Genomic DNA, 14,942 nt, shown 5'->3' with positions numbered 1-14,942 from the left:
TAATCGAGCTATAAAAGGTGAGCGAGATCACAAAAAAGAAGAAGAAGGAGAAGAAACAAAACAGAAGAAATTCACTTCAAAAGTGTTGAGTATGGGAGTTTCGTAACTGGCATTTTTGTTTTAAGAAAATGTAAAGAGATATCACTATATGCAATTTTTCTTTTCTGAAAGGGCTATTATACTCACAGTTACATAATTGAAGGCATTGCTTTTGATGATTTCACTTCAGAAACGGTGTGAAATTTGATTGCAGGGCGTGTTTCCAAATCTTGAAATGGCTAAATCATGGTGAAACACTGTATGGGGACGTATGGACACACAATTTGCGATCCTTGTGCTCTATTCTTTTTTGATTTCTCACTTGTAGTCTTGGAAGACTGGCAAGAGACATGGAAAATATATTATTCGATCTGGCCAATGGAAATTGAATTGTTCGTAGTCCCAAATGAATTTAAGTTTACTATGTGTAATCTTTGATGGAGATTTAGTGTAATCTATGATTACTTCGGAAGTTTTTTTTTTTTTCTCATTTTTGTACAAGATGATACTCACACTGACTTTGTTGTGTGTTTGTACCCCAGTTTCGATGACAAGGATTTCTTCAATTTTTTCAGGGGTAATAATGAATTTCTAAATGTTTAATATTAATAATTGTTATGTTTAATCAATGTTGTAGGTATTAATGCTAATCTTTACTCTTTTACATCCTTACTAAGAGAAGGAGGTCTCTCTACGCCAATACGATACCAATACTTCTCACAAGTGAATCAAAACTTCTATTATACATATCTAACTTTAAACTAAACAACCAACTTCCCCTGTCTTATTCAGTCAATACAGTTTCGGTGAATTTCCCATCGTACAACAACCCAGTCATGATACTAGGTAAAACTTCAACTTGTAAAGCTTCAACGGGGAAACTCTCACCATCAACAGATATGTAATGATGATCAGGGTTTGGCAACTTCGGTACTAATCGATAAGATTTAACTTTTGCGTGTATGACATTTTCATCATTAACGTGGGTGCCCTTTTCCACATTCAACATAATTTGAACAATGTTTAGTATCGATGCATTTGTATCGGTGATTACCATATCCATGTGTCCGTCATCGGGTAATGCAGCAGGGAAAAATTGAGCATCGGCTGATACATAAGGCATGTTCCCCACATAAAACACATTGAGTTTGTCAGTGATAGACTGGGGTACAGTTTTCCAATGTGAAGGTACTGGTTCATCCAATGATGGTTGGCGTAGTTGTAAATCCTCTTTTGTAACAACACGTAATTCATTATTGTTGTTTCCATTACTGGAATTGGCTAAATGCAGTTCAACATGCTTAGCAATGAGTGATTTATCTTTAGTCCATGCTTCAACGTATAAATCACATGGGTATTTAGCAAATGTGAACACTTTTTGCATAACCCCAAGTTCAAATCGTATGGCACCAAGCCATCGTAAGTGTTCGGTTCCAATATCTGAATCAGCAACGATTCCATAGCATTGACTTAAAAATGACAATTTGGTAACTTGTTTGTCTCCAGTGCCTTGAGTCACCGTCATCAAATCCAATTTACTTGGTTTCGATTTAAGCATAAGCCAAGTGGCAATTTGTGCTTCACCTGATCCTCCCAATGTACTCAACGTAAGGGCATTTCCTGATCCACATGGTAATTGACTGATGATCAATTTGTTGAATGCAGCAACACCATTATCTCTACGTTGATAAAATCCATTAATCACTTCGTGAGGTATTCCATCACCAGAACAACACAAAATTACATCGTATTCATCAATGTTTAAATCTCTAGCAATGTCAGTGGCATGTCCAGAATAATTTGTCTCTTGATAGGTAATGTTGCAACGAGCAGCGCGTAAAATTGGTTTAATATCATCGTTGTAAATCTTCACCGCGTGACCTTGACCACCATGAGGATTAATCAAAACCAATACTGAAGGTTGTTGAAGCACTTTATAATGATATGCCTTGTTCAAAATATAGTTGGCGACAGTATCATGTGAATGCTTTTGTGGATCATAGTTTTGCACTTGCACTTTAATATTGTGAATTGTCAATTTCGATGCCTTTTTGATGTAATCTTCATGGTTGGGTGTAACAAAGGTTAATGTCACCTCATGATTCTCTTCTGAGCCCAATGTTTCGACATGCAATACGTTCTTGAATGATATAAACTGGGGAATCTTCTTTTCTGAGGAGGAGTTCCTCAGTGTGTCTTTACCAAAACAACTATAACAAAAGCCCAGTAAGCCAGAACCGGACCCATCGGCTTTCTCCAATTCTTCACTATCATCATTCGATACCAACACTTCGCCACTTCGTTGTTGCTGGCCATGATGACCTTGCTGCTGGTGTTGTTTCCCTTGATCTCGTCGACTTCCCACCACTATCCCCTGTGATGCTAATGTGACATTGATTAGGTCTCGTTTTCTATACAAAAGTTGTTCTGAGGATAATTTCCTATTCAACAGTGATGAAGATGTAATCATTTTGAATAACTGCGATACCGATGAGTAAAAATTCTTGAAAAATACGTCTATTGGTCGTATAAAGAATTGTACTAAATCTGGCATTTAATAAAAAAAAATATAGTTACACGTGAAAGCTCTTTTTTTTTGTTATTTGCTGGTTAGAAATATATAATTATCACCAGTTTTATGCAACAACACTTTGCGTATAGTATTTTAAAGAACGAAAAATGATTTAGAAAAAGTGCCAAAACTTGAATAGTAAAGGGCATGCCGAGATATTATCTAAATTGCCTATGTCTTTATAACCAGAGATTCTAGTGTATTCTATTAATGGCTTTATAGGATGGAGTTTCTCATTTAGGAAAGCGAGAGAGCTTTTAATAAGACGTGTCATTTTGGGTGTGTCGGTTATAACACAGAAACAAAATTTGTTTTTGTTTTTTTAGCCGAGAGATAAAGTTGAGTTTCATTCAAGTTGCCGACAGTCAGCATGGATACAATAGATCAGTGATAAACACAACACCTATGTGCGGGACCGTATCTCAAATCAGCTAAGTCTTTGCTAAAGCCGGATTGTTTAGGTAGAACTATTAGTCTCAAAAATTGGGACTCGTAGTGAATTATGTTCCTGGAACTGAAAAATCAGTAATTAATTTTAGTTACAATCGCATAGTTGATAGAGAAACAAGATGAGTGTAGTCAGTGATATCTAGACAAGAGACACGGGACTCCAATCGTCTACGTTTTGAGTATTTTATTACGGTCTCTCCCAATTGATGACACAAATTGTAAGGAAATCACGATCGATAGTGCAAGTTAGTGATTGGTATATAACAATCGACGATAAACTAAGATGCTTACCCGAGTTATGAAAGCTATCCACTGTAGGAGGATCTGTCACCACCCCATGCCTCTATTCCCTAAGTGCTTTCAAGATTGCGCTTTTTATATTCGGTGCCTCACTACTGTTTCATAGATTTTGTGTTCTCTCGGCATATTTACTTTTTAAGTTTGCTATGAAATTTCGTGGGGGTTGAGGAGATTGTGATATAAAAAGAGAGATAAAACTCACACGATCATACGTACCCTTCACCAAAGATAACAACTATACAACCCCTCGCTTTTCATAATGAACTACTTTAACGCAGCTAAGAAGGTGACTCAATTGGTTGGCAAAGAGGTCAATAAACATACAGGCACCAAGACTTACTCTGATAAGGACAAGCAACAAATTGCAAAAGCCACTGATGCTGCCTCGTCCACCGACAGAGATTCTAAGCCATTACAAGTATTGATTTATACCCACAATATTAGGTTTGACACTAAGAAACTTGTTGATGGAGAAAAACCATGGTCAGAGAGAAAACAGGGAGTAATTCATTTGATCAAGCAAGCAACTTCAAATCCCAATTTACCAGCAATTGTGTCGCTCCAAGAAGTATTACATAACCAATTACAAGACATCTTGCATGGTTTAGGACCAGATTGGACATATTTTGGTGTTGGTAGAGATAATGGCGATACACATGGAGAATATTCACCGATATTGTTTAATAAACAAGATTGGGAACCAGTATTTACAAAGACATTTTGGTTGAGTGAAACTCCTAGTAAACCAAGCAAGAGCTGGGATGCCGCATTTAATCGAATTGTCACCAATGTCATTTTGAAAAATCGTAAAGTTCAAGGTCGCAGTACCAAAGTGATTAATATGTTTAATACCCATTTCGATCATCGTGGTAAAGAAGCACGAAAACAATCAGCATTGTTGATTGTGAAATTGATGGAAGAGGCACCAGTTGGCGGCGGCAGTGGCGCTGGTGGTAAACTGGTTTTAACTGGTGATTTAAATAGTGACCCAAATGCCGAAGGGTATCAAACATTGGCCAATTTTTTACAAGAGTCTGGAGTCAAAGCACAAAAGATTGAAGGTGAAAGAAGAACATGTACTGGGTTTTGTAATGGCGGTGATGGTGAATCCATAATTGATTTTATTTGGACCAGTCAGAATGTACCTATTTTGTATCATGCCACGCAAAGTCAATTATGTGGTGGTGAAGAAGGATATGAGTGTTTATGTAGTGACCATCGTCCAGTTATAGCAATTGTTGAGATATAAGAAGGGAATTTTAGAAGGAAGAGAACCCGCTTTGCTGAATACACATTAGGTTGCTTTTTCTAGCTATTTTGAATGGGTCCTCGTATCGACTACACAAGTGTACCCTTCCTGTATTGTGTGAAACATCTTTTCGGCAGCTTGCAACACAAGTGTGTAATTTACCACGTGATTGTTTTAATGTTGATTGAGATTCGTCAAAATAAAATTTTTCCAACCTCCCATAGCACGATCAACGTATAGAACTTGAACTTGCGCACTTTTGGGGAGTTGTAGTTCACATGGACGTCTGCAAATCCCGGTACAGCTTTATGTTTTGTTTGTTTTGTGTAAGTAATGATTCTTCCAAAAGTAGTTGCATTTACGATCCAAACGTTTTTTCTTTTTGGTTTTGGCGCCGACGGTTCATTAAACAGCCGATATTAAAGCAGTAGATTGATGATTTGCACCCACCATGGCGTCTGCCATATTTAGAATAGCAATCTCTTGATTTCAACTAGTCGACGTAATATCTTATTTGAAAGTATGCTTCTGCCTTCCCCTCCTTTTAAGGATAATATTATACCCTGCATGTACTTTTTTTACTGCATGTGGTTAAAAATGAGGCAGTGCTCTTTCAATAGATCTTTGGTTGTATTCGTCGGGAGCAAACGACTATAGAGCCGAAACCAATGTTGTGTTTACAAAGAGAAAAGTATAACGCAAACCTATACATGGGTCGAGTGATACCACAAACTACACATGTACAATTATTGGAAAGTGACGTAAACCAATAAGCATTTACGCAAAAGTAATTGTTGAGACACACAAATTCATTTAGTCAATATACACACAAAAGAAAAAGGGAAAAGAAAAGCATATCACAAACAACAACAACATCGATGTTAACAAAGCTCATCACCGTCACAATTCTTGTCATTGTGTTTTGACTAATTGAATCACAAACTCATTACCCAAAGAGAGGAACCGAAAACACAAAATGTATTGGTGGGTGAATCAAAAGAGGATAGTCTTAGTTTATTGTAGCTAACAAAAAAAGTCAACTTACACGACCTACGGAATTAAAAACAAGTATAACAATATTATAAAGTCAAAAATAAAATTAAACGCGGCAAAAGCATGTGATTCCTACCCGTTTCGCACTCTTATAATGAACAACTGTTGTGGTTGAGAAGATGGCGGTGATAACCATATCAGCTGTGTACATAAGTTATAACACTATCGTATAGTAAAGGAATGTAATATACTATACATATGTATGTATATATGTATTGGTGTATGGATGCAATGATTTACAATACATTTCAATTTGGCTTTCTTTGTGTAAATTTTGAAAAAATTTCTTTTCTTTCTTTTTCTCTTTTTTTTTTTTTTATTTTTCCCACTTTTTCAAATAAAGAGGATACATACAAACACACACACAACATACATACATACACAACGTTGAAAACGATTGTCCATTTTATAGTTCATTAGTAGAGTGGTACACACATACACATATACGAACCACCTGGGACCTTACACTTCTCATCCACTCAGAACTAAAGTGTTAGGTCTAATACATCAACATCAAAGCTTTATTCAATTTGTATGTGTTGTGTTGTGTAAGGGGACGGACAGTGACGAAAACAGACAAAAAAAAAAAAATTATCAAAATCAATCCCAATTACGACAACCACCAAAATAATTCCAAAATTACATGAATACATAAAGAACACACACATATACATATATATACACTCTTTCTTTCTTTCTTTCTTCCCATATGGCATCAGCGCAACAACAGGAGTCAAATACGCAATCACTTCACAATATGAGTTTGAATGATGCATCGTCCACCTCGACTACACCTTCGCTTCAACAACAACAACAACAACAGTCAAACCAACAACAACAACAACAACAACAACAACAACAAGCACAACATCAGCCACTGCAAAATAGTATATACGCATCCAATTCACCAACACTAGAACGGAATAATAATGCCCAGGGTACAGGACTACACAGTGCTAGCACAAACACCAGCAACACCAATTTGTCCAACACTAACAACGGCACTACCGGACAAAACATTTCCACTTCAGGCAATGACGACACCAAAAGCATACCCAACACAAACAGCAACACCACCACCAATTCCAAACCTAATCTTACTAGTCAAAACAATTCATCGTCATCGTCATCCCTAACTAAAAAAGTTTCTCGTCACGCGCACAAGGACACTACAACCAGGGGGAAATACAGTCTCAATGATTTTCAAATATTGCGAACATTGGGAACAGGCTCATTTGGACGAGTTCATTTAACTAGATCCATCCACAATGGTCGTTTTTACGCCATGAAGGTGTTGAAAAAGGAACGAGTTGTTAACATGAAACAAGTTGAACATACTAATGATGAACGAAGAATGTTGAAATTGGCCCAACATCCGTTTATTATTCGAATGTGGGGTACTTTTCAAGATTGCCACAATTTATTCATGATTATGGATTATATAGAAGGGGGTGAGTTATTTTCCTTGTTGCGAAAATCACAACGATTCCCTACACCAGTGGCTAAATTTTATGCTGCAGAAACATTTCTTGCCATTGAATATTTACACAATTTGGATATCATTTATCGTGATTTGAAACCTGAAAATATCTTGTTGGATAAAAATGGACATATTAAATTGACTGATTTTGGATTTGCTAAAGAAGTTCAAGATGTAACTTATACATTATGTGGTACTCCCGACTATATTGCTCCTGAAGTTGTAGCTACAAAACCATATAACAAATCAGTTGATTGGTGGTCATTTGGGATATTGATTTTTGAAATGTTGACTGGTTATACTCCATTTTATGATCCAACTCCCATGAAAACTTATGAAAATATCTTGAACGGAACTATAACTTACCCCGACTATTTACCACCAGATATTTTGGATCTTTTACAAAAATTGATTGTTAAAGATTTAACTCAAAGATTGGGTAATTTACAAGGTGGATCAAATGATGTCAAAAATCATCCGTGGTTTAAAGAAGTTATTTGGGAACGATTACTTTCACGAGATATTGAAACTCCTTATGAACCACCAATTACTTCTGGTGTCGGTGATACTTCACAGTTTGACAAGTATCCAGAAGACAAGGATTTGGATTATGGTATAAGTGGAGTTGAAGATCCATATCGAGATATGTTTCAGGACTTTTAAAGAGCGGGGAAGAGTTGATTGTAGATGAGTTTTTACACGCTGTGTATAAAGTGTTTCACCACTTTATATTGTGTCTACTATAAGAGACTTTGTATAAGAAAAAGAATCCTCATGTACGTACAGAATAGAGTAACGATATCAATAGTGAAAATGGTGTGTCTCCAACTCCATGTATAAAATACAATATCAATAGTAAAAAGTGATGTGCATCGAAGTGTACACCACCACACCTTCTTAAAAACAGGATTCGGTTGCCGTCATCCAATCACTCTTTAAAAACTGATCCATATTCATTCTTGTACTTGGGTCAATGTCAAGTAACTTGTAAATGATCAATACTCTTAATTCACTTAAATCATCCTCGTCTTCATCATCTTTATCAGCATCAAACATCCTAACCCCCTTCTGTTTCCCTCTCACATCATTTCCCCCCTCTTCTTCTTCCTCCTCGGCAGTATCATCATCGTCACTATTGCTAGTTATCGGTTTACATATGTTCTCAATGGGCATAAATCTACCTGGTTGTTTAATCAACCATTCTTTAGTCCTTGTGTCATAATCACCAATCATTCTTTTCTTGACATACTCATTAAACACTTTATCCTTGTACTCCAACTTCAGTAATATTGTCACTATTGATCCGCTAGATGTGTTGGATTTGCTGATACTGGTGGTTTTTGCATCGGTGTTTTTCCACAAGTACCCAGTACTATATCCATTTAGATCCAAGCCAGCAACCAACTTCAGTCCCAGTCGATACGCTCCTCCATCACCACCAACGCCACCATTTGACGATTGAGAACAGTAGTAGCTTCTTCGAATATTTAGTAATGTCAATGCAACAACACCAAATGCCCAACAATCTTTCTTCACTGATGAATACGACGAATTGATCTTGGTGCACAAGTACTCCTCAGGTGCAATATACGGTTCTGATCCAATGATTCCTTGAGATCCTTGTAATTTCTGTTCTGATTTATCAAATGCGGTTCGAAACACAAATGATTTACCAAAATCACTCAACTTGATCAGCATCTTACACTGACAACTGGAGCATAGTCCAGACTCAGTAACGTCATTATGGTCATCCACTTGGTACGATATGAGTATATTTTCCAATTTCAAATCACAATGAGAAACACCATGAGCATGCATATACTTCAATCCACGAGCCACTTGTTTCAATATGCAATCAACTTCATATAATGACATGTACATTACTGGTTTGTTTTTGATATTGACTCCAGTCAATAAATAGGAAAATAAATCGCCACCTTGACTGCAATTCATGACTTGACTAATACGTAGATGCTTAACCGAGGCTGAAGGTGAACTCATCAGCAGCAGTAGTGATGAAGGAGATAGCGTTCCCATTAAATCAACCGTTTCAATGATGTATTTACTATTCAATGTTGACGAAATGACAAACTCCGACATGATTCGTTCAATAAAGTTGTTTGTTTTCTCATCTTTCCGTCTTGGTAACTCCTTAACCACAAATAGTCGTTTCCCCAATGGTGGTAAGCTATTCAGTAACAACGTATTGACTTTACCTCCGTCGGGATCAATAATCTTGATCAATCCATAAGCTCCCTTGCCAATAACGTTTCGTATCACTCCATACCTCTGATACAATGATTTCTCCCTGGTTAACAATCGTTCACTCCCACCATCAGTAATCAATCGTTCAATCTTTGCCGTCAAGTGTTGTATTAATTGTATTTGATATTCACCGATTATCGATTCATCACTATGTACCGATTTGGGCAATTTCTTGATCCTGTTTTCTTGATCCAATAGGGAATAGGTTCGTTGACTTTCCTTGTTGGCTTCCTCAGTTGAATGTGATGAAGTGTCTCTGCGTAGTCCACAGTAGCCCATGATTGTTGACAATTGTTGAGCTAAATCGTGATGTGATGCATCGTATTTGGGCTTGATTGGATGTAGGTGATCTTCCTCCAACTCAGAATCAGACGAATCTGATTCAATATTGGACCCCTCATCATCATCAGCATCGGCATCAAAGTCATCGGAGTCGTCACCAGTGGAGTTGTTCTCATTTTCAATAATCGTACTTACACGTTTCTTAAATTGTGACGGAATGTGACCCTCTTGAGAAAGATGTTTTTCTCCATTTTGGTCCCCCCGTGGGACTTCCAACGTCAGACTAGACGTTTGCGTATTCTGCATTTGTTTGTCAAGTTTAATCTGACGTAAATCAGCACTCAATTTGTCAATTTTGTCGACACCAATTGCTTCACCGCCTCTACCTCCTCCCACTCCTCCTGCTCCTCCTGCTCCTCCTCCATTCAATTTTTTCTTCAACAACCCTTTGATCTTTCCACTGGATATGTCTGACTTTATCGATTCATTAGATGACGATAGACCCAACTCAGACTTAACCGAAGCAGACGAGCCTAATGGTGTAGCTTCTTTAGTCGAACTTGATGGCGACGATGATTTCTTTTTCGAAAATAGGCCCATTGTAATGATTTAGTTGCTCTACGTTTCGGAAAAGAGGCAAGTTTCCAAAGACAACTTCCCCTAGGCAACTGCAGTATATAGAGCTTCGATGATCAATTGCAATTGAGTCTTTCCTAATTGATTTGATAAGTTTGACGTTCTATGCAAATTGCGTTTCTCTCGCATTTTTTATTTATTTTTTGACACAATGAAATTATTTGACGTCATCGCCGTCGTATGCACCTCTACTTCTAAGCTATACACGAATTCATTGCCTCTATGGCCTCCGTATTACAAGGATTCATCATTAATCCACGTTGTATATCTCTCAATTTACCTGTCCTTGTCATTGCATCAGCATACTCGTTACTAGTAACTTTTTCATCTCTTGATGTAATCACTAGCTTTGCCATTTCCACATTGATGTGTTTCCAAATATGATAGCTGAATGGAAACATGTATGCATATCTACTCCATATCTTGTCCTCATCCTTACCTAATCTTTCATTAATTTCATCAATCAAACGAGGCACTTCCCTTCTTGTGTCTGTGACAATGTCATTTAAGTTTAAGCCCAATAAATCCTCCTTTACAGCGTCAAGGTACTCAGGTAAATCCTCAACTAATGAAATAGCACCAAGGGTGAGCACAATCAACAAAGATGACCCATTCTCTTCAATATGTGCAAAAAGTTGATCAATAGCAGCTTGCTTTGACTCCTTTGAATTATGTGCATATAAAACTTGAGCAATCAATGCAATAATTCTCGGAGAGTCGCTATACTCACTCAAGACAATTTTTAACTCACCGATCGCATCTTGAAATCTATTGGTGAGAAAATAAGCCAACCCAAGTGTAAGTCTTACCGAAATCACAATCTTCTCCAGTTCAGGGTCAAGTTCAAGAGCAGTTTTCGCTTCCTCGATGGCATATTCATAATCACCCGATCCTAAATATAATCTTGCTAATTGACTCTTTGTGTTTGCAAATTTCAGCAATGTAACCTCACTCTCAGTCTCCTCATACAGTTTTTCATAGAGTGAGCACAATTTGGTCCCCAAATCTATAGCAGTTTCGAAATCTTTACACCTTTCAGCAATGGAAAGACCCACGCCCAATGCGGCTTCATCTTTTGGATAATATTTCAAGTATTGATGCATGGCTTGGTTACTAATACTGAATTCCTGCGCAGTCTCAATATCTTTTGGATCACAATCATTACTGCGATTGACCACCGATAATCCATACAAAAACAGCGCTAAAGCCAATCTACCTTTGGACAATGTGAATGCATGAATATACTGACTGGACGCCTTTTCGTCATCTCCAACCACTTCCGAAGCAACGGCATTACCAAGCCATGATTGTGGATCTTGCGGTGCTACGGACTGGGCTCGCAAAAAGGTCTCTTGAGATAATTGAGTATCACCAAAATTCAAATACAAGATAGCTAAATTCACCCAAATTTCCGCATCCTTCACTTCCAACGTAGTTGCTTTTATATAACAATGTTGTGAGATCTGTGGATTGGTTGTAAAATATGCATTACCTAATGCTATCCAATAATTGGCATTGTTTTGCTCGATTTTGATGGCACGTTTAAGATAGTATACTGACAAGTTCCGAAATTCAGCATTTCCAATCTCCTGAAATGACTCCAACAAGGACAAGCCAAGATTGTAAAACCCAGTAGCCTTGAGCACCTTGTTCGCCTTAAATGGTAAATTGTTTAATGATGCGACAGAAGCAAGTATGATCAACAAGAAAAGCGATTCCATATCCCTCCCTTCTACTAATTTTGCTCTTGCGTCAGCCACTGAAATTGACTCATTCAATGGATACTCAAAATTGCCAAAATCAACGTTGTCAAAAAGACCTACAACAAGATCAAATGGAACATCGCTAACACGTTCGCGAATCTTGACAAATACTCGAAGGCAATCACCCAAAGCCTTCCATACCTTTTGTGAGGCACTGTTAATTCCCACGCCTTGTTTAACAAACGTTAATGCCTTCAAAACAGAGTTGATTGCCCTTCCAAAGAAACCTAATTGGAGAAACTTCCTGCTGCTTTCAATATTTGCTTCATAAATCGCACTAATGATACATTCCTCATTAGGTTTGGCTTCCAATGCAGAGTACAAATAACTCAACCCCTCGTTAAAGTCCTTCATTTCAAACAAAACCACCCCCAACATATACTGAACTGTCCATTCTTTTTCCTCTCTCATTTCCAAAGCATGTTGGAACACTTTTGCTGCTGCATCAAGTCGTCCACAATTGAAATAGGCCTCACCTAAACCCACCCAGCACTGATAATCACCTGCATTGGTTCGAAGTGCATTTTGGAACCATTCCACAGCCTTGGCATCATCCTGATTGTTTAAAGCGGCACAACCGAGTACCCTATATGGCCACGATGGATCCACAATATCACCACGCATGATGAGCCTTCTTGTAGACTCATTGTCGACGACTCGCTTAGCAAGCACATTGGCCACTTCCCATTCATTCTTTTCGACAGCCTGTTCCACAAGATACCTAGCAGCTGTAATTTCATTGGAATCTAAATCAAACGCCTTATAGAAACATTTTTGCCCCCTCTCAAGGTCGCCATAATAGTCCTGTAAAAGTACACCTAACAAAGTATATGCTGGCGCGTATAAATCCGAGTTTTTCAACGATTCAATCAAGCATTTGTAGCTCTCGTCGTGGTCGTCGCAATCCATATAACTTTTCGCTAGCCTCCAATAGGCAATTGCTCGTACGTCCCGACTATGCAAATCGCCTCCAGTAATCTTTGCCAAAAATTTGTGCAACCCATCCCTTCCTTCAACGTGTCGGCCCATCTTCACTAAACACCAGTAATATTCAGATTCTGCTTCCAAATTATTTGGGTAATCTCTCACAATTTCCTCCAAAAGAACTTTCGCTTCGTCTAATTCTCCTCTTTCAACATAAATCAACCCCTTGCCAACTTTAGCCTTGACATTATCGGGATTGGTTGACAAAATCTTGTCATACAATTGAACAGCACGAGTGTAATTCTTAGGAGCTTCATAATACGTGTAAACAGTAGCAAGACAACACAATAAATTCTCTTTAGTATTCTTTAAGTCAACTCCAAAACTCCGCTGAAGATCAGCTAGTATCTTGATTCCTTCTCTACATCTCTCGGATGCCACGTGGTACTGTCTCAAGTGGATATAATAATTTACAATTATTCTGTTTGCAAGAACTGACCCCTTAGCTTTACCAAACCCATCTAATAACACTCCCAAAACTTCTTCCTGTGGCAAGTAAAGCTGGGAATTATCATCGTCCTTGTCGTCAATTACATTTGCCATGTTCTCCAATTCAGGACTCTCGTTATCTTTCCCCTTCTTTGCTGGCACAACCTCTTTACCAGACAAAGCCTTGATGATTTTGTCTTTGTTGTAAGGGGAGATATCACTCATAACAAATCCAAACAAAACAAGTCCTAAACCCTCATTCTGAAACAATTGTAAATATTCAATCACTAGATCCTCATTCAAGTCGAATACCGATTCGTCATCTTTCCAATCAAAATACAAATTCCAACAAAATAAACTAGTCGTTTTCAAAAAGATCATATCTTCTGCCAATTGTTTGATATCCTTTATCAATGGCTCTTTGTCAGGGCAGATCTTCAACAATTCATACTTGAGCTTCAACAACTTTTCGTGATAAGTTTTTCTCAATTCCTCATCATCGCAAATATTCAAAAATGCGTCATACAACTTTAGCAAATCAGTACTGGAGTAAAAAGACCACGCAATTGCATCTAACGATGCCTTTTGTTCCATGTTTAACAGTCTTCCCAGTTTTATTCTTTCCTTTGATACCCTGGCAACCACTTCCTTCTCCACTTGAGTTTGCTTTAGGTCAATCAACTTCTTATACGTAGATGAAGGCAATTCAATTGAGGAACCAATCAACTCACCCAATTCGGTACCTGGTAGAATTGATCTCAAGTAAAACTCGTACAAATTTTCATTTCCCTTCACATTGTTTGCATCCAAGTAGCTTCTCATATCTTTCAATAGCTCAGAGATTGACACGCCTTGCTCAATGTAAATTTTCACTAATGCGGTCAACACTGTGAAAAATTGCTCATAATCATTTGAGGTTTTCGCTACTTGAAAATAACCTTTCCAGGCTAGCAAGTTGTCAGGCTCTAATTCAATTGCTCTTTTGAATGAAGTGGTTGCTTTGGGCACATCATTTAAAAGCTGGTACGCCTTTCCTTGAAAAACAAATGCATAATATGATTTGGGGTCAAGCTTTATAATTTCCTTTGAGTGCTCCAATGCTGCTTCGGGATCATTCTGTTCTAGTGATGCCTTTGCGAGCTTAAGAATGCTTTTTACCCCTGACATGCTAACAAATTAAAGTGGTGCTGCACCCGCTTCCTAAACTTCTGCTTTTTTTTTTTTTGTTCCACATCATTCTATCTCTATCAGTTAGACAGAACTTAAAAGCTTAGATGAACTTGCACAACAATAATTTTAAGAAGGCATATATCACCATAAGAACGTAAGCTGAACTCTTTGTGACTAATATGACAACAATCGATTCCTTTATTTTTGTAGTTTGTAGCAGGAGATGTCCATTCGAGCTTTATATTTTATTTCACGCAAAAGCACGAGCAT

At 37.7% G+C, this 14,942-nt stretch overlaps 5 protein-coding genes across 5 annotated transcripts; 2 read left to right on the top strand and 3 right to left on the bottom strand. All coding sequences in view use genetic code 12, as the record gives it.

The window, feature by feature from the left end:
• Nucleotides 1-823: 823 nt before the first annotated feature.
• Nucleotides 824-2,509, bottom strand: LCB4 (sphinganine kinase; the record flags this gene model as incomplete). The annotated part of the gene is made up of 1 exon (XM_036808378.1): nucleotides 824-2,509. One exon carries the CDS (start codon nucleotides 2,507-2,509, stop codon nucleotides 824-826), a length of 1,686 nt encoding a protein of 561 aa, XP_036665121.1.
• Nucleotides 2,510-3,620: 1,111 nt separating this feature from the next.
• CPAR2_804960 (endonuclease/exonuclease/phosphatase family protein) lies at nucleotides 3,621-4,610 on the top strand (the record flags this gene model as incomplete). The annotated part of the gene is made up of 1 exon (XM_036808377.1): nucleotides 3,621-4,610. One exon carries the CDS (start codon nucleotides 3,621-3,623, stop codon nucleotides 4,608-4,610), a length of 990 nt encoding a protein of 329 aa, XP_036665120.1.
• Nucleotides 4,611-6,420: 1,810 nt separating this feature from the next.
• TPK1 (cAMP-dependent protein kinase catalytic subunit TPK1) lies at nucleotides 6,421-7,806 on the top strand (the record flags this gene model as incomplete). The annotated part of the gene is made up of 1 exon (XM_036808376.1): nucleotides 6,421-7,806. One exon carries the CDS (start codon nucleotides 6,421-6,423, stop codon nucleotides 7,804-7,806), a length of 1,386 nt encoding a protein of 461 aa, XP_036665119.1.
• Nucleotides 7,807-8,040: 234 nt separating this feature from the next.
• On the bottom strand, nucleotides 8,041-10,290 carry CPAR2_804940 (uncharacterized protein; the record flags this gene model as incomplete). The annotated part of the gene is made up of 1 exon (XM_036808375.1): nucleotides 8,041-10,290. The coding sequence occupies one exon, from the start codon at nucleotides 10,288-10,290 to the stop codon at nucleotides 8,041-8,043; it is 2,250 nt and encodes a 749-aa protein (XP_036665118.1).
• Nucleotides 10,291-10,520: 230 nt separating this feature from the next.
• SKI3 (SKI complex subunit tetratricopeptide repeat protein) lies at nucleotides 10,521-14,669 on the bottom strand (the record flags this gene model as incomplete). The annotated part of the gene is made up of 1 exon (XM_036808374.1): nucleotides 10,521-14,669. The coding sequence occupies one exon, from the start codon at nucleotides 14,667-14,669 to the stop codon at nucleotides 10,521-10,523; it is 4,149 nt and encodes a 1,382-aa protein (XP_036665117.1).
• Between the last annotated feature and the right edge of the window lie 273 nt (nucleotides 14,670-14,942).

This window comes from Candida parapsilosis, contig 005807, assembly GCF_000182765.1.
Source record: "Candida parapsilosis strain CDC317 annotated contig 005807".
Classification (NCBI taxonomy): domain Eukaryota; kingdom Fungi; phylum Ascomycota; class Pichiomycetes; order Serinales; family Debaryomycetaceae; genus Lodderomyces; species Lodderomyces parapsilosis.
This window is presented reverse-complemented; position numbering and strand designations above follow the sequence as displayed.